General features: G+C 33.9%; 2 protein-coding genes across 2 annotated transcripts; one reads left to right on the top strand and one right to left on the bottom strand.

The window, feature by feature from the left end:
• Positions 1-1352: 1352 nt before the first annotated feature.
• Positions 1353-4490, bottom strand: LOC115978878 (probable inactive purple acid phosphatase 2). Its single transcript, XM_031100760.1, has 2 exons — positions 3698-4490; positions 1353-2962 (listed from the first exon to the last, which is right to left on the bottom strand). Exons 1-2 carry the CDS (start codon positions 4397-4399, stop codon positions 1688-1690), a joined length of 1977 nt encoding a protein of 658 aa, XP_030956620.1. The 5' UTR covers positions 4400-4490; the 3' UTR covers positions 1353-1687.
• A 10216-nt stretch (positions 4491-14706) lies between these two features.
• Positions 14707-18914, top strand: LOC115978877 (probable leucine-rich repeat receptor-like protein kinase At1g35710). Its single transcript, XM_031100759.1, has 11 exons — positions 14707-15026; positions 15133-15280; positions 15417-15488; positions 16069-16140; positions 16502-16573; positions 16685-16828; positions 16916-16996; positions 17107-17178; positions 17320-17391; positions 18369-18440; positions 18538-18914. The coding sequence occupies exons 1-11, from the start codon at positions 14927-14929 to the stop codon at positions 18626-18628; spliced, it is 996 nt and encodes a 331-aa protein (XP_030956619.1). The 5' UTR covers positions 14707-14926; the 3' UTR covers positions 18629-18914.
• Positions 18915-19777: the final 863 nt, after the last annotated feature.

The raw sequence follows: 19777 nt of genomic DNA, 5'->3' as shown, positions 1-19777 counted from the left end.
GGAGGCTAATTGTCAGCCTCACCGACACCAATGCTTTCCTTAGCTTAGAACTGTTAAGGGCTTGGGAATCGCCAGACAGTTCGAGAGCTTGTGGAAATCGTGCAAGCTGAAGGTCCCAATATTGTGTTTCTCTCTGAAACTTGGTCAGGTAGGAAGCACATGGAGAAAGTGAAGACGGAGTTGGAGTTTGATGGTCTGTTCATCGTTCCTAGAGATGGAAGGGGCGGTGGGCTGGCGTTGTTGTGGAAATCGGAGGTGGCGGTGTGGGTAGATAATTTCTTGAAATTTCACATTGATGCGATTGTAAACGGTGGATCAAAGGAGGCATGGCGGTTAACTAGGTTCTATGGGGAGCCCGATAGAGATAGAAGGGAGGAGGGATGGAATATGATGAGGATGTTGAGCTTGAGGTCGAACTAAGACTTTTTGAGAAGTACGGTAGTTAACAATGAGAATGAGCAATCCTAAATGATTAAGTTATGAGCCTAGGTTACCAACGCCTAATAAGTTAATAGAACTAAATCGTAGTGAATCATCTCAAAGTAAAGTATTCCAGAGCAAATCATCTAGAATTAAAGTAAAAGGCAAAAAATGTAAAGGATTTTTAAGTCTACTTGACTTAAACAAATACTAAATTGCTTCAAAATAAACAGGAAATTTGATAAAACTTAAATTAACCACTAATCATTGCATCAAACTTAAATACTTGATTGAAATAAGAACACAAGTACAAGGAAATAAAGTTACAAGAATATGATGTTCTACAAGCCTAAATGACTAGTTGAATGCCTACAAACTACTTATCTCCAGAGAAATTAATACATATTATCTCAAACGTGCTCAGGTTTGTGCTGTGGTTGTGCTCGGTGTCTTTTTCTTGTAGCATAAACCCCCTATTGAAGAAGCAAGAATTGCATCCATAATTCTCCTAGCCATTCAATTTACAATGATAGGAAAAATAATAATTAATTGGAAGGCACTTCAAGAAGAATAACTGGATTTTGGGAGAGAGGAGGATGATGTTCATAGAGTAATCCTAAATTATCTTAGTAAAAGAAAAAGGAAAAGGTATAAAATAATAATAACAAAAATAAACCCAAAAAAAAAAAGGATTTTAAAATGCAGATTCCGGGATTTTCTCTATTAAGGATATTGCAGTTTGCTCATGTGGGTAATCTTAAAAATGAGGGGAATCAACTCACAGTATAACATCTTGAATTCAGGGGAGTTACCACAGTTCCTCAACTAGAGATGCTCATCTCCAATATTAAAATAATAGGTCTTTTCTCCACAGTAGAGTACTCAAAGAACTAAGCAACAGAAATGTGACAGTACCTCCAATGGCACAATACGGTAAGATCAGATCATATTCATGCATCAATAATACACGCCGTGACAATTGCACATTTATTTGACAAGTACATGACTTTCAACCATATGAAGTCCTTTATACAAAGTGTTAAATAACATAAATTAAATTAGGAAAATTGCATATTTACAATGACAAAAGTTACATAAGCATTTATGTGGTACATATTATCCCACCTTCCTAGCTTCGGCATCCATCCAAACAGTAGGGAGAACATCAATTCACAACACAACTTTGATGCCTAATTGCAGTTACATTTTAAATACAGATGAACCAGATTTTGGAAACTAACCAATATGCTTCACTGCAATTTCTAGTTCAAATATCGTCTGTCTTCACGGGAGTCCAGCTATTTTTTGGAGTAGCCTCTTTTTGGGAACGGGAAATGAAACCAAGAACATAGCCTATAAAAGCCCCAAGTAATAATACACTCACTCCCTTAACCAACAATGAAAATTTGGACTGAGGAGCCTCACCCCTGGCTCCAGCACCATCAACAGAACTATCCCCACTGCCACTGAGAACTTGTCCAGATGCTAGAATCTCCACCATATCATGCACTTCTCCATCATGGTTCCCTACATAAGAAAGCTGAAGCTTCTCCTTTGTAGCAACCAATCTAGTGTACCCAAACTCACCCCCACGGTACAAAGAGCGTTTAGCTTGTGGGAAGATCGGATCATTCGGGTGGTCAGGTCTAGGCTCCCAGATGGGTTGCCAGTCTTGTCCTGCCATCCCAATAACAATATGGACTGGAAATGCCTCCCAATCCTCCCCCTCCAGGCCCATGCTTCCACAAGTAAAGTTATTCACTGGACAGAACCTCTCATATCTGTGGACATGACCCCACAATGCAAGGGTGACCTTGTTTTTCACAAACAAAGGTTCCAAGTGCTCAAGCATCTTCTCCCTCAATGGGGCATCCCTATTTTCATTGCTTGTTGTATACATCGGCCGGTGCCCTTGGACTACCACAAAAGGAGTGTTGTTTCTATTAACTGACTCCAAATCATGCTTTAAAAAGTTATATTGGTTGCTCCCTTGAAGGAAATTGGTCTCGGTTGACATGTATACAAAATGTACTGCCCCCATATCAAATGAATAGTAAAGGTTCCTAGTAGCTGGGGCTCGGGTTCCAGTTGGCTCTAAAGAGTTTCCAGGCATTTTGAACTTAAGGCTGTAGGGTACACCACATTCACCACCCCCATCCTTTCCATAACTTCCCACAGACCACTCAGGTCTCCAAGGCTGTGAAGGCCAGTTGTACTCATGATTACCAACACACACATGGTATGCTACTTTGGATGCAACAGGTTCAATCTGATTAAAAAAATGATCCCACAACCATGAATATCCTCTTGCATAGCTGATGTCCCCAATATGTGAGATAAAAGCTGGCTTGTCACCCAAAGCCTCAATATCACGGAGTATCCACTTCATGGTCGCTATGCTTTCTTCTTGTGTACGGAGAAAGGTAGAGTATGGTGTTGCAGTTCCCATATCACCAAACAGGAAAGCTATTGTTTCATCAGAGTCCTCATTCCTTGACACAAAGCTGCGAGTTGAACTCCAACCTCCAGCATCACTTCCAACCTGTCATAGATAACATTATCGTTTTCTCAAACCACACAACAACAACAACAACCACCAAGCCTTGGTCACACAATTTTGGGGTCAACTAATTTATAATAAAGTGACTCAATTTTAAATAATTTTTAAACTTACTCTAGATGTCTTATTTTTTTGGGCTTGGGGCCAGCTATGTACAAAAATATGGCATTAAGAACAAACACAGCCATTGTTATATTCAAACCATGCAATGTAGTGCAAAATATTTTTCTCATATGAGTTCACTTTATCAAGTTTATCATACAACTAATTAAATATTATATACACAAACAAATAATTGAGCCAGTAGTTTATAAAAACACTTTTTGTAACTGTGGATCACCATGAAGTCTATAGACACTCTAACTAAGACATTCATCAGATGCTTTTCTTAGACATGATCATGCAAATGATATTCAATGATTACAAGGTCAGATGGAAGGAAATGCTATAATAAAATCCAAATTATTATGAAATATGAATTGAACAATAGTACAATTGCAACAAAACAAGCCTTACAAACTAATGTGTCTAAGTCTAACTTTTCAACACAAAACAAAAAAGAGTGATTCTACCATTTTGATCAATCTAAAGTATCAAATTTTGCAATTAACAATGCTCCAAAATTACAAATTACAAATTACAAATATAGTTGATAGAAATGTGTTAAATTACAAATATCAATTACTAAACTAAAAACCCAACTAAACAAAAAATTACCTGATAATAATACCTGACTCCTTTCTTCAAATTCTTCATAACCCCATCATGAATCCAACCCGGGTCTCTCCACCCGACACTCGAATTCGCCGGCTCCTCGCACATGTGCTCCCTCTCATACCTCTCCACACGTGCCACCGCCACGTGGTCGAGCTTACCCTCTCTCAACCCATACCTCACTCGCCTCTCCTCACGATCCCCCGTCAAGAACATCACCCTCATCTCATCCGCATTCTCCGTGAACCCCAGATGGATCTGCTCCGGCACCCGACCCGACCCGAACCCGACTTCCACCGACTTGGCCAACAAATGGGCCGTGCCCGGCAACGGGTTGTTATCGTGGTCGTGTTTTTTCGGGTTGACTTCGGATTCGACCCATCGGAAGACCCGGAAGGAGTAGTTGGATCGGAGGTTGATGAGAGGAAGCGAAATGGAGCCCGACCCGGATTGCCACGTGGCGGAGGAGTTGAGGAACACGTAGCCGATGAAGTTCTCGTGAGCGGAGTCCGGGGGAGAGTAGATGCCGAGCCAGTCCAGCTTGGACGGTTCGGCGATTCCGGACCATTGGATTCGGATCGGGTCGCCCGATTTGGCTAAAACGGATGGGGTTATAGAGAGAGAGACTTTGGATTGGGTTGATGGGTTAAAGAGAGAAATGATTGTAGTGATGAAGAGAATGAAAGCTGTTAGAGAATTCTTCATTTTTTTTTTTTTTTTTTTTGGGATTTTTCAAGTCGGTGTAGAATGAAAAGAAAGTGAAGGTGAGGGTTTTTGTTCCTCTGTTTATTTATGTAGAGCTGGATTTTGGGGTTTGCTTTGGATTGAATAAATAATTAGGCAAGTTTCAAAAAAATAAATAAATAAATAAATAATTAGGAATATTCTTTTTTCCATATTCTAAATGTCACACTCACATTTGACGTTTGTTTCTTAAATTTTTAAAATTTAATCCCAGATTTTTTTTTAGCTTAATGATGATTAAGACTTTTATAATTGAAATAGCCTCTAGCACGCAAAAGACTTTTCTATTTTTGTTAGGTAAGAGTTAATAATTTGTATTTAGTATAATTTAGAAATATTTTTTTTTTAATTTTTAAACAAATAAAAATTATAAACTCTAGAGATAAGCCGTAGTTGTTTTTTTTTTTTTTTAATAAGATGTAATTTCTTTTTTGATAATAAGATGTAATTTCTTATTTGAACATGAAGGGAAAAAAAATCCTAAATTTTAGGAGTTTTCTTTTTGAATTAAAAATGAAATTTGTTATTTAACATTTATGGCCTTATTTCTAAGTGAAATTTGTTTTTTAAACATTTATGACCCTATTTCATTAATGGGGGTATTTTTAAACTACATAAAAGTCCAGTTCAAAGAAGATAATCATCCTATATATGGTATAGAAGTATAGATGATGAGGTGTTTATTAAGTGTTAATTAAGCTCAAAACAACTTTATTTTCTCATTCAAAATAATGTCATTTTGACCCCTATTAAAGGCATGTCATATACGGTATTATTTTGACTAAATCTACTGTTTGCACTTTAAGGTTTAGGACAATTTTTTTCATCTTATCTCATGAAGTTTTAAATTTTAGATCTATAAAATTATGTTGTTTTAAGTCAAGGTGGCATTTAACTTACATTTTATTATATTTTTGAACTATATAAAATTCCCGTTCAAAAAAAAGAATCATCTTATATATAGTATAGAAGTAGAGTAATACTACAGATACAAACTATTTTACAACATTTTTACAAGCTATTGATGTGACTTTAGTAATTTTCAAATAATTATTGATAAACATAAATGTGATGTTAGTAGTGGACCCATATTAGAACTAATAAGAATTTGTCACGTCAATAGTTTGTAAAAATATTATAAAATAGTTTGTGACTGTAACATTACTCATAAAAGTATAGATGATGAGGTGTTTGTTAAGCCTTAATTAAGCTCAAAAAAAACTTTATTTTCTCATTCAAAATAATGTCATTTTGACCCCCTATTAAAGGCATGTCATATACTGTATTATTTTGACTAAATCTACCGTTTGTACCTTTTAAAGTTTAGGACAATTTTCACCTTATCTCATAAAGTTTCAAATTTTAGATCTATAAAATTATGGTGTTTTAAGTTCAGGTGGCATTTAACTTACATCTTATTATGGTGCATAGGTGGAAGGGTTTAAATCCAATACGTAAATTTTGGGATGTCATATGAATCCAAATTTTGAAACTTTAAAGAACAAAAGCAAAATTACCCTAAACTTTAAAGATGAAAATTCACTTTACTCTAATTTATTTGAATACTTAAACAAATCACATGATCATCTAGTTTTTCTAAAAATAAAATCATGACCATCTAGTTAAAGTTAAAAAATATTTGTATGAAATTTAAAATATTAGATTTGGAATCATCTATACTATATATAAGAGGGTTCCTTTCTTTTAACTGGACTTTTATGTGGTTTAAAAATGCCATCATTAATGAAAGGTAACTTCATTTAGAAATAGGGTCATAAATGTCAAATAACAAATTTCATTTTAAATTCAAAAAAAGAACTCTTAAAATTTAGGATTTTTTGTTCCTTCATGTTGAAAAATTATTAGGTCCACCAGGAAGACTACTGATGTGGTTTTCCTTAACCTTCCAACTAATAAAATGTTATTATTTATACAAATGTGACATCATCTGATAATTTTTATTTTTTATTCCTTGTGTTGATTAGGAAGCTCACACATATATTTGCATAGATGACATCATCTCATTGGTCAAGGAGGACTACATCAGCAGTCCTCCCGATGTAAATAATAATTTCTCCTTCACGTTTAAAAAAGAAATTACAGTTACTATTTATTTCTGAAGTTTATCATTTTTATTTGTTTGAAAATTTTTTTTAAAAAAATCTAAATTATAATAGATATAAATTATTAACCTTTACTAAAAAATGATCTATTTCTTAATTAAAATAATTTAACAAGAACGTTAATTTCCTTTTATCTCTTCCTAACTATGATGTCATTATTCAAGTCATCAAGCTACGTATATGAATATTTTTTTTAAAATTAATTTATTAACTAGTAATTTGCACCCTTAAAATTTGAGATAATTTTGATTTTATCCTCTAAAGTTTCAAATTTTGGATCTATATTCTTAATATTATGTATCTATTTGTTAGTCCATTGTGATGAGGTGTTTGTTAAATGCTAACTAAGCTTTAAAAAATGTAATTTTCTCATTCAAAACTACGTCATTTTGGTTTCTATTAAATACATGTCATATATTATTATGACTAAATTTATAATTTACACCCTTCAAATTTTGAGTAATTTTGATTTTACCCTATAAAATTTCAAATTTTGGATTCATAAAATTGTTGTTTGAGTCAAGTTGGCACTTATAAACACCTCACCACGATGCATGGACAAAGGGGCTTAAGTCCAAATAATATTTAATGTTAGGGGTATAGTATAAATCCATAATTTGAAACTTTAAGAAATAAAATCAAAATTATCTTAACCATTAAAAGGTGAAAATTCACTTTACTCTCATTTATTCAATTACTTAAAAAAATCACATGGTCATCTAGTTAAAGTTAAAGAATATTTGTATAAATTTTAAAATGAGAGGTGTTACATCCACAATATTTTTACAATATTTTCACAACAAATTATAGGTAGTTAGTTGTTATTAGTTCAAATTTGAACCTAACACTAACATTATTTTTTGAGAGATGCTACGTCTACAACATTTTTACAACAAATCACAGGTGGTTAGTTGTTATTGGTTCAATTTTGAAACTAACACTAAGATTACTTTTTTGCTCTAACAATAACAACCAATAACAACCTGTCACTTAGGATTTGTTGTAAAAATGTTGTAGACATATCATTTTTTTTTTTTTTTTGTGCCTACAATAACAACTAGTAACAACTTACTACTTAGAATTTGTTGTAAAAATGTTGTGAACATATTATTTTTCTTTTAAAATATTAGATTTAATTTCTTAATTAAAATAATTTGATATAAGAACATTAATTTCGGACTGATGGATAACGATTGCAAACCATAATTTGTGGAAAAAAAAATGTTTTTAAATTTTTAAATGACAGAAGGCATGCCTTATCCACAAAAATAATTAAGAGGTTGTGTAACGCACTTTGGAAGTCGTGATCTAATCAAATTATACAAATGTCAATCCCTTAAATTGCCAATTTAGTCCCCTAAACATTTCTAATTTGAATCATTAATCCTTTTTTTCTTCCTGAAAAAATTATTAATATTTAATGCTTTAAACATTATGTTTTGTGTGTTAGTTTAGTTCATGTATCTTTTTTTTTTTTTTTTGAGATGAGTCCATGTATCTTAAATAAATGCCAATTTAGTCCACTGAACAATTCTAACTTGAATCATTAATCCTTTTTCCTTTTTGAAAGAATCATTAATGCTTTAGACATTATGTTTTGTGTGATATTTTAGTTCATGTATCTTATATATAAATGCCAATTTAGCCCACTGAACATTTCTAACTTGAATCATTAATCCTTTTTTCCTTTTTCCTTTTTGAAAGAATTATTAATACTTTAGACATTATGTTTTGTGTGTTAGTTTAGTTCATGTATCTTATATATAATATAAATGCCAATTTAGTCCACTAAACATTTCTAATTCGAATCATTAATCCTTTTCTTTTCTTCTGCTAGAAAGAATTGTTAATACTTTAGACATTATGTTTTGCATGTGAGTTTAGTTCATGTACATTATCATAAGAGTTAGTTTTCTAAGTTAATTTCCTTAACATTATGTTTTGGAGTGGGAAAAAAAAAAAAAAAAAAAAACCGTAATGGATTCACCTATAAAGAATAGAATAAAATGGAATATGTTATTCTTTTTCTTAGAATGTTTAAGAGTTTATAAATCAATTAATTAATAAATATATTTATTTATTTAAAAAAACATATAATTTTATTACGAGTATTATACTTTATACTCTTCATCCCTCCCCCCCCCCCCCCCTTCAAAATATAGGATAAATTGACATTTCACCTCATTTCATTAAAGAAGGGAACAACAAGCTGTCGATAGCTCTATCCCCTTGCATCCGTACCAACGAATTGATCAAACTCAAACTTGCATCCTTAGCAATGAATTGAGCAAAGGCGAAGCAAACTTGGATAAGTTAAAAAATTCAGCAACCGTTAATATGTTTATATAAACATTAATACAAAAGAATAACATAGTATATATCTTATGCATAAAGAAAAAAATATTCAATGAAATTCTTGTCCTCTTGCATTAGAGATTTTTAAAAAATAAAAAAATTGATACTAACCTCTCTAAGGGAAATGTCAATTACTCCTCCTAATTTCACAGTTTACTCCCTTGATGTTTTGATTTATGTGTCAAATATCCTCTTATGACCATTTATGTGTCATTACAGAATTGCGTTAAAACACATAATTTTCAAATTAAATTCCCATCAGTAATAATCTCAAAACAATACTTGATAACTATACAGGTTAGAATATGATTAGAAAAATCAAGAAAAATAAAAACCATACAATTTTTTTTTTTTTTTTTGTTATTTTTCCAAACCTCAAGAAAAGTTTGGGGTAATTTACAACCCCAAATATAAACTTCTAGTGGCCCAAAATTCTAACCAAAATTTTCTTAGTTACAAAATTTCTTTAGACAGGGGTAGGTATTGGAGGGTAATGTAGTCTATCAATCCATTTCATGTCTGCATCTAGAGTCCACTTGATAGCAACTCATACATGACACAATGTAGCGATGTACCACTTTCTAATTCTTTCTTCTTCTTCCTATTCTTATCTTCTTGCTGGACTTAATTAATTACCTGAAGAAAAATCTTCTGCTGGTAGAGCACAGTATTAATTATTAGGGGCATGCTATAGCTATTGTTATAGTTGTATTATTCCTATGAAAAGTATAAGTACCTCCTAATAAGTCTTGGGCCATCCCCACACACACATATATACGTGACTCATGTGATGAGACATAGTAATTGCCGACTACCCCTGATGGCTCTAATGGTGTCCCCCCAATTTTCTTGGCAATAATATTCATTCATGTGTCTCTTGCTTTGCATTAAAACTCTCCTCACTACTATCACCATCTTCCATATTACTCTCTCTTTTCTCTTCCTAATAGCCCTTTTCCACAATCACAAAAATAATCCCATCATCTCTCTTTGCAGCCATGATGAAGAGCTCTCCCTCTTCAACCACAAGCTCCTTTTTTCTTTTCTTGAGGCTTCTGATATTGATCATCATAGTTTTCCTTCTCTTTGTGACTTTAGCCTCTGGTCTCTCCAACCCAACCATGCATGAAACCTCTTCAAGAAACTCTCACAACCATCACCACCACCATCTTTACCCTCGCATCCATTCTTGTGGCTCTCTTTCGCATGAAAGGTCACGTTCTTTATGCATTAAACTTCAAAGAAACCACCAGGATCAAACTCTCCCACCACCACCACCACCCTCAGAGCTTGATGAGATTGACCCAAGATACGGTGTGGAGAAGAGATTAGTCCCCTCTGGACCAAACCCTCTTCACAACTGAGGGCAAAACCAGCGCCTTTGACCTACCTTCTGTTTCTTTCTTCTAATTTAGCCATCTAGCTTCCTCTATATACCAGTAAATTTTCAAGGTTCAAGTCATGATAATATAGTGGTTCGAAGCCCATAATTCCTTTTTGGTTTTCACCATTTCTTTGCATCTTTTTTTGATGTGTAGCCCCTTTTCTTCTTTCACTATATATGTATACCCAAGAATCAAGGTTTCTTGGTTTCACTTTTTTTTTTTTTTTTTGGGTGGTGATGATTCACTGATTCAGTACTGTTCTATTGTAAACGATGTTGCTATTTCCATTATTGTTTTTGACTCTTTTTTGTCCTCCTGTGGAAAAAGGCAAAAACAAGCATGGAAATGGTCTACCTTTTGTCGTATTTAGTGTGACTGCAGTTTGGGAGAGGTGGGATTTCAAGAGAAACCCATGAGCTTCATTAATTTGGAGGTGTTATTAGCTAGCTGGGAGATGCCGAATTCAATGGACTCGAATCTTTTCTGAGGGTAAAATGGACTTTTTCGAAGTACCATTTTGGTCTGCTTCAAATTTATTTTATATATTCATGTATAGTTATGTGTTTAAACTTCAAATCTATGAATATGACAAGGTTGAGATTTTCCTTAATGTTTTTATCCTTTCTTGAAAGCATTGTTTCCTTTTCTTTTTTTCTTTTTTTTTTCCTTGTTTCTTTTTTCTTTCTTTCTTTCTTTCTTGGATAAAAGTTGTATAAGTCTTGCTGCTAGTTCCAAAATCCAAATCTAAATTCATTGCAACTAGTTGAATTGTATCTTATGTGTCATGTGGAGCAATTTTCCTCATGTGAATCTTGGGAGTACTTACTTCCCAATGTACATAAAAGCACTGAGTTTTGAACTGGGAAAGGCCGTGAATCTCATGGGCATATCTGATTGTCAACGACAATAGGCGTAGTGGGGCATAATGTATTGCAGAGAAAGTTGCAATTGCTTTTCTATTCTCGTGACAACTTACAAGTATAATGTAGATCATGTTCTAAACAGAAACCAGCAATATTATTGGCAAATGGCCATTGGGAGCACCAAAGAAGTCGGTGCGTTTGGAAGAAAATATATACACTTTTATGTTTATGGGGGATAATCAAGCTGTTAATTATAGAATCAAGCCAAGAGTTTCGTAACAATTATTAACAGTTTTTTTCTTATATTAAATTATGAAGTTCTTAATTAGTATTTGTTGATGCTAATTTGGTTCAAGTCATGAATCCCCTTGTAGTATCTTTGTCACTTTGTGCATGTGTGTGCACGGAAACGCATTCTAATAATGGCATCTAGAGCTCTCCTTCATATTAGTTTACTCCTCTAAACAATTAAACTATGTGCGTGTGTGCATGCACTCTAACAATGGTATCTAGAGCTCACCTCCTTATTAGCTTACTCCTCTAGATAATTAAACCATAGAAAATTAAGGAGTTCTTCAAAAAAAAAAAAAAATGGAATTATAAATTCTTGCACACTTTATATTACTGTATTGTATGTATTTTTATGGAGATATATCAAAGCACACACCAACCAAAAAAAAAAAAAGATTTTATACTTTCACTAGCCAAAATAGTATAATATTTATTACTGAACAAATAAAACAGATAGCCCTTACATATGGGACAAATTTTATTATTTAAAACATAGTTTCCTAAGATAAATATTTCAAAGAAAAAATTAAGTATTATACCTAGGGTGATGCATGACTTGATTAAGAATCAAAGACCATAATAGAAGTAGGTTCTAGTTAACTCAATTGGTAAAGTCTCTGATAGTTGTATAAGAGATTTGAGGTTCAATCTCCACTTACACCAAAAATTGATTGGTGTCTTGGTCTGATAATAAAAAGTTGAAAAAGAAAAAAGACCATAACAGAATCCCCTAAAAAAAAAAAAAGAGACCATAATAGATTATGATATAATTAAAAATAAATAATGAAATTCCTTTCCAATTCTTCAAACTTTTGATAATTGAGTTTAATTTGAAGTAGTATGTTAATATCTTTTAGGACTTTGACAATAAAGATTCACCTAAAGTGAACTATATAATAATTGTAATTTACTTACAAAAGTATTCACATTAGTCTAGACAAATTTTAATTTAAAATTGTAGTCAAAAAGCCAAAAAAAAAAAGTCCTATTAATTGCATTCAACTTTCTATTCTTTCCCTATTTCCATTTTAATATTCTTTTTATTCAATTTTTTTTTTCTCTCCAAAATAATAATTTTTTAATCAATTCTTCACTCTTGGTCAGCCCTTATTATCATTCTTCTCTGCCACCAACAAATCACAATTCACATAAACAACACAAACTCAAATAGTAAATAAAATCATTCCAAGACTTGCACACTTAACTCACCATCACAACTCACATAAACTCAAATAGAATTTAAAACCATTCAAGACTCCCACAATCAAATGAAATCACTAACTATTGCCCTATACTCCACAATTCTGGCCACCTACCACCAATTACTGCCACCCAAAATCCAAACTTAGATGACCCCCACCAACTTCATACCACTATTTTCTAAAGCCAAAATCCAAGCAAACCACATAAGGCAATATCGCTAACCTGCATAGACAAACCCAATCGTCCTAAACCTCCCTTAACCATCATGGTTACACCATTGTTATTTGTGGGGCCCTTTTTAGGACAGTTCACTGGCCCAAGCTTGATATGAATCTTGGGTCACTAAAAAGGGCATGGAATGTGTTTCAATGTTGCATGAAATGGGTTCGACTCACTGCGACCTATTTGGGTTGTTATATAAACCAATCTGTACACAAGTTAAATGAACTCTAAAAAAAGGATAGAACAATATATATATATGGGCTTAGCGTGGCAGCGAATACAAAAGATATGAACAATTAACTAGAATGAATAGTAATATATACAAAAAACTTAAGAGGCTTTATTAATTAAGTCAAGTATCAAAAATACATTTAGTCCTATATTGTAAGCATACTTCACAAAGCCTAATAAGCCTCAAAGGTCACAAACTTGGTTAATCCTTTCTAGGTTCACAAGACTTGTGAAATTTAAGTCCCGTTGATCCAAATGGCCCCTTAAGTGTTACTGAAGTACCTTTTACAATGTTTCTTTCTTGCTCAATGAACTCGACTTAAATCCTGAAAGCTCTCTTTTATATCTTTTTAGTCTCTTTGTGTGTCTAATGTCTGCCCTTGCATCTCTCCCTTGCTTCCCTTTTATACTACTCTTAAGAGGCCTTGAATTACCATTTTCTCCCTTTGTTTTCTTGGTAATGGATTTATCTCCTTTGTCTGACACATTGGTGGCCGCTCCTTTCCTCATTTTCTCTTATTTTATCTTTCTAGGAACTCATGTCTGAAAGCATCATGGTTGGCCTTCTACTTGTAGAAGCCATCTCTTTGGGATAGGTCAGATCATTCTTTGAGTTTAATGAGGTAAGATATTCTTTCAAGGCTTAAAAGGGACATTTCGAAGGTCCTAGAACCTTGTTGAACCTTGTCAGATCCTTCCTTGTTGGACCTTTTCCTAAAAATGGTATAAATTCTCCTTTGTGGTGGGTGAACTTGGAAAGCATCTGATGAAGGTCTCTTAGTTCCTTCATGCTGGTCTCTGGTCCTGAGAGTATTACTTGTCCCTTTCACCTTTCTCTGTCTCCTAGGAATTTGATCTTGATAGTCATCCAACGTTTTCTTTCCACCTTTCTTCCTTTAGGGGAGTGTGACCCACTCTCAAGCTAATCTTGGGTCATCTGTAGCCTTTTTGAGATTTTCCTATCATAGATGTTACTTTCCCAAGGACTCGTTTCTCATGGTGTGAATGACCCATTATTAGGCTAAGTTTGGGTCATCTACTCCCTTCCTTGGGCTTCCTTTCAATTTCTCATTTTTCTTTGGATTTCTTCCCCCCTTTTTCTTACTTTGCTAGGCCTTTAGGTCTATTCAAGGCCTATGACTCTTCCTCAATTCTATGGACTGGGCTTCTATTTTTCCAAGGTCCACATCCTTCTTCACCTCCATGGGTTGGGCTCTCTCATTGTACCTTTTGGACCTCAACATTAACCACGTCAAATCCAATCATCATCAACCATAGCCCATCCCTTTGAGAGGCTACATCAATACCCAATTGTTGTTACAACTTTAATCAACTACAACCAAAGACCAATGACGTGACTTGAACTAGCTATTTTATTCTAGGACAAGAGAATTTATTTATCAATAAAAAAAATTGAAACCTAAGACATAAATTAATAGTAGAAGGGTCAAATAAAATTTTTATTTAATAAATAAATAAATAGTTAAAGAACCAAAATTCATAATATAAGCCCAAATCCATTTTCCTCTTTCCCACGGTTCTGGCCCAAAATGAAAAAGAAAAAAAAAAGAGGAAAGTTCCCACCGACGGCGAGCAATAGCATAATTACCTTCCTTCCATTTCCGTGTTATTTTAAGATTTAGAAGTGACTTTAAAAAGCTATAAATTATTAATAAAATCTCTCTGTCTCTCTCTTCTAAACTGGTAAACTCTAACTAAACTAGCATTAACTTGGAAAGATCTATGACTCTGACTTCAAAATTCCACTCCTTATTTTCATAGATTACATTCATACATACATACATAGATCTGAAAATGGCGCTACAGCGTCTTTCATTCTTTGCATTCTCTCTCATTCTCATTCTCACTCTCATTTCCTCTCCTCTCGCTCTCTCCAAAACCCTCAAACGCGACGGTACGGTTTTCACTCTTAAACCAACGATTCTGTCTCCGATCCGATCCTCTCCGATCAGATCCGAATCTCAATCTTTCTCTCTCTCTCTCTGTTTTTTTGTCTGCAGTGAAAGCTTTGAACGAAATCAAGGCGTCGCTAGGGTGGAGAGTGGTGTACGCTTGGGTTGGAGACGATCCTTGTGGAGATGGAGATCTGCCGCCGTGGTCCGGCGTCACTTGCTCCACTCAAGGCGATTACAGAGTCGTCACCGAATTGTATATGATTCTTTTGTCTCTTTTGGAATTTTCACAATTTGATGAATTCTATTCAAATTTTTAGAATGTGATTGTGTTTTGAATTTTTGTGTAATTAGGAGCTTGTTTTTAAGCTAAATTGGATTCAATTTTGCAGAGAAGTTTATGCGGTTTCGATCGTTGGACCTTTCCCTACTGCTGTGACTAATCTCTTGGATCTCACTAGGCTGTAAGTTCCTTTGTGCGTGTGTGTTGAATGAAATGTGTATTTGTTTATTTGGTTTTGGAGTATTTAGATTTTAGTGTTAGTGAGCAGATTTTAATGTGAAAAACACTGATGGAAAAACAATTTTGGTTGTAGTGATTAGTGAAAGTGCTGAGTTGGATTAAGTATTGTAGTTTGAGATGAACTTATACCGTGTCGATTGCTTTTCATATGTATACTAGTCGATTTTTTTTCATATGTATGTGAGAGAGTCGCTCGAGATGGTTTGGTTATCTGTAAAGGAGTGATTAATGCACTTGTGAGGAAGATTTGATTTGATTTGATTCAAGTCAAGGAAATGGAAAGAGATAGACGAAGAAGTAAAAAAATACTAGTGTAAGTAGTTTTAACTAAGGATGTGACAAAGGATATGGTTTTGGATACGATAGAGGAATTCATGTGAATGAACTCGATTAGTCTCTGGAGGATCCATAGCTGAAAGATCATCTTCCTCTTTATTAGAAAAATATAGATGGGATTCAGATTTGTTTATCTATTTGGTTTCTTCAAGGGTTTATGATGTTTATGATTGTTCACATTACAGGGATTTTCATAATAACAAGTTGACTGGCCCAATTCCTCCTCAGATCGGACGGTTGAAGCGTCTTAAAATACTGTACAGTCCTCTACACTTTTTAAGATCGCAATTAGCATTTCTGATGTTGTTTTTGATACTTTTAACTAACACACGTATTGTATTTGTCATGTTTTTGTAATATTTCTCCTGCTTAAGTTTCCATAGTCAGAATGTGATTTTGTTGAATGTCCCTTGATAGTGGACAAATATAACAAGAGATTTTCGAGTGACTTGTGCTAGTAGCAGCTGTTAATTTTTGGACAACAGATGCCCCCCCCCTCCTCTCCTTCCATCCCAAAAAAAAGGCTTAATTATTTGTTTCAGTTAATGTTTTGATTTTTGAAAGCTTTGGTTCGTTGACCTGATCTTTTGCGTTCTATGTTGATTTTTTTTTCCTTAGTAATTTGAGGTGGAATAAACTACAAGATATCATACCTCCTGAAATTGGTGAACTGAAGAGTCTAACTCATTTGTGAGTAACTTAACTTTCATATGGCCATGAAATTAAGTTTGTGGAGTTTCTGTTAATACTTTTTTTTTTCCCTATTTAGAGTTAATATGTCATTTGTTATAACTTGCATAGATATCTGAGCTTCAATAGTTTCAAGGGTGAAATCCCTAGGGAGCTTGCGAACCTTCCAGAACTTCGGTATCTCTATCTACAAGAGAATCGTCTTATTGGGAAAATTCCTGCAGAATTGGGAACTCTTCGAAATCTTCGGCACTTGTAACAATTCACATCCTCTTCAGCATGTCTTGTTTTAGGCATTCATCTCCATTGCAGTGCTAACATGTTCATTTTATTTTGACATAGGGATGTTGGTAACAATCATTTGGTGGGTACCATAAGGGAACTCATACGCATTGAGGGATGCTTTCCAGCTCTTCGCAACCTGTAAGTTAATTCAATTGGTGAATTTAAAGACATTCTGCTTTTATTTTGCAGCTATGGGCTTCAGTGAAATGATAATTTTTAATAATTCTCTATGTGAATCTGATATGTAGTTATCTAAATAATAACTATTTAACTGGAGGAATACCAGCACAACTTGCAAATTTGACCAACTTGGAAATCTTGTAAGTATTGCTTCTCTCCCTCCCTCCCTGCGTGTGTGTGCAGTTGATAAGAACATTGCCCATCATTGTAAACCATATATTAGAATATTGTCTTAGCTATATGTATGAGGTTCTGATTGTTGATTATTTTGGTTCTCACAGTTACCTCTCCTACAATAAAATTTCTGGAGCTGTACCAACTGGACTTGCTAATATTCCTAAATTGATCTACTTGTGAGTTCTCTTTCAAAACTTTTATTGCTATATTTGATTGGTTGTCATTAAGGGGTTGACTTTCATAGAGATGGGAGTATGAAAGACCTATTGCCCTTTTTGGTAGTAAAAACACATTGGCAGCCTGGGGCCCTGGTTGCCTCTCTCTCTCTCTCTCTCTCTCTCTCTCTCTCTCTCTGTGTGGGAAATGGTTAGGTTGTTTAAGAGATTAGATTGGATTAATTAGTGTTTTTCTGACTTGATTAACTTGACCCTGGACCTATGTTTAAGGTTATATATTATTCTTATAAATGAAAAAAATAGATGAATCTTTTTATCTTTAAATTTGATTTTGCATTTGTTATTGCCGCCTTGCTGGTGATGCATCATTGTAGCCGGAATTAACCTTTTGACATAATGTTCTTATGATTTATATAAATGCTGTTTTACGTTTTGTAATATTCAGTTTGTTATTATTTTCGCTTGCTTGCTATTGGCAACCAAGGCAATGTATTATCAGACAAGAATGATAATAATTAAATTTAATGGGAATGTCTGCCACACTTCAGTCTGTTCAGAATTATCCACACTAATCTTCCTAACTTTGTGTCTTGGTTGCTGCCTTCATTAGGATATGAAACCTTCACTTCAGTACCATTACATGCATTGTTTAGACGATTCATTAATCCATTATATGTCTTTAATGCTCAATCCTTAAAGTTTGTAGAATATGACTTAAGATATTAATCTTTTGCCTTTCTAAATGTGGAAAATTGAGATGCATTTTGAAGACTTTCCATGGCTTGTTTTAGCTACACAGAACTTGCATTTCTGTACTGGCATGCATCTTTTAGTTGGCAATTAATGGAATGCATTTTCTTTCTTCATTTAAATATTTTTGGATACATGCGTTGTTGGATTATGTTTTCATTATTGATGTCTATGGACAGGAAATTGTCTTGGTATATACTCTAAAGGATTCCTTGATTCAATCTCAGGTACTTGGATCACAACCAGTTGACAGGGAGAATTGACTCTGAATTCTATAAACACCCCTTCTTGAAAGAATTGTGAGTTTTCTTTACCACTCAGATCTAGGAAAGTCGTCAATTCCTGAGCTTGAGCATTGAATTGGGTATTCTATTGTTAATTAATTGTTTTTAACAGGTATATTGAGGGTAATTCGTTCAAGCAAGGCGTAAAGCCAATAGGTGTCCACAAGGTCCTTGAGGTTTCTGACACTGAGTTCCTCGTTTAGTTAAGAAATCAACTTATTCTTTACTAGATTAGATATTGTAATTGTATATTGCCAAAGCAAAGGGTTTATGTACTCTGGGAAATAGTTAATTTTGTCCATCTCTTATTGTCATTAAGGAACTTCAGTTAAAGTTTATCGTTGATGATTACTCATTCTGCTAGAGAGTTATTTATGATGTAAGTAATTTAATTTCATAGTTGCGCTTCAATTAGGATTTGATGGTTATTTTTGAATCATTGCATGAGGATGTAGTAGTGATATACATAAGAGGATGGGAAGTTGTTTCCAAGTGCTGTAATAACAAAATCTCTTTTTTTGTTTTTTTTGTTTGTTTGTGGAGTTCGCTATGGATTCTCAACAGACTAATTAGTTTTGTTATAACTGTGATTTAAAAAATGCACAACCGACTCATGTTAGAGGTTGTTACCATGTTTAGTGATGAAACTCACCCAAAAATAAATTTGAAGAGTATTAAAATTAGGGTTAGTTACTCCTTAACTATTAGGTCAATGCAATCTCCCTCAACTATAAAAGTGAGTAATAGCCATCATAAATCTTTTTATCATTAAGCAATGTACCTCATTATTGATTGCCAAACTCCCTCCTAAACTATTGGGCTAATAATCTCACTCCTTAAATTGCCCCATGTCGTTAGTAAGATATATTAAATTCAAATGGAAAGTAATTTGTTGTAATCTCATTTTCCTTGCCATTGCTTCTTCAAAGGGTTGCTTGAACTGGCATTCTTCACAGTATTTCCTTGCCTTCTTCAGTACTCATCCGATCTCCTTAACTATATCCGTGTGGATTGAATTTCACCATATCACTGAATCCAAATGCCAACGAGATCCCAATTTAGCCTAAGAACAAAGAGTGGTTACAGATGTAGCCTCAAATACCCAGACATCATCTCACTATATCACTTAACCCAAATGCCAATGAGATCCCAATTTAGCACTAGCACAAAGAATGGTTACAGATGTAGCCTCATATACCCAGAAATCATCGCAATTTTTTTATGTGAACGTCAACAAAGAACGATTTTTTCATGTCAATCTCGCACACTTTTTTGCACCTAAAATCATGGCTATTCGTGACACAGGACTTATACTAGGAATTTCATTAGAGTACAGTACTGGTCAATCAAGG

This window comes from Quercus lobata, chromosome 3 (assembly GCF_001633185.2).
Source record: "Quercus lobata isolate SW786 chromosome 3, ValleyOak3.0 Primary Assembly, whole genome shotgun sequence".
In the NCBI taxonomy this organism is placed as follows: Eukaryota; Viridiplantae; Streptophyta; class Magnoliopsida; order Fagales; family Fagaceae; genus Quercus; species Quercus lobata.
Note: the sequence above shows the minus strand (reverse complement) of the source record. Positions and strands in the feature narration are given on the sequence as shown.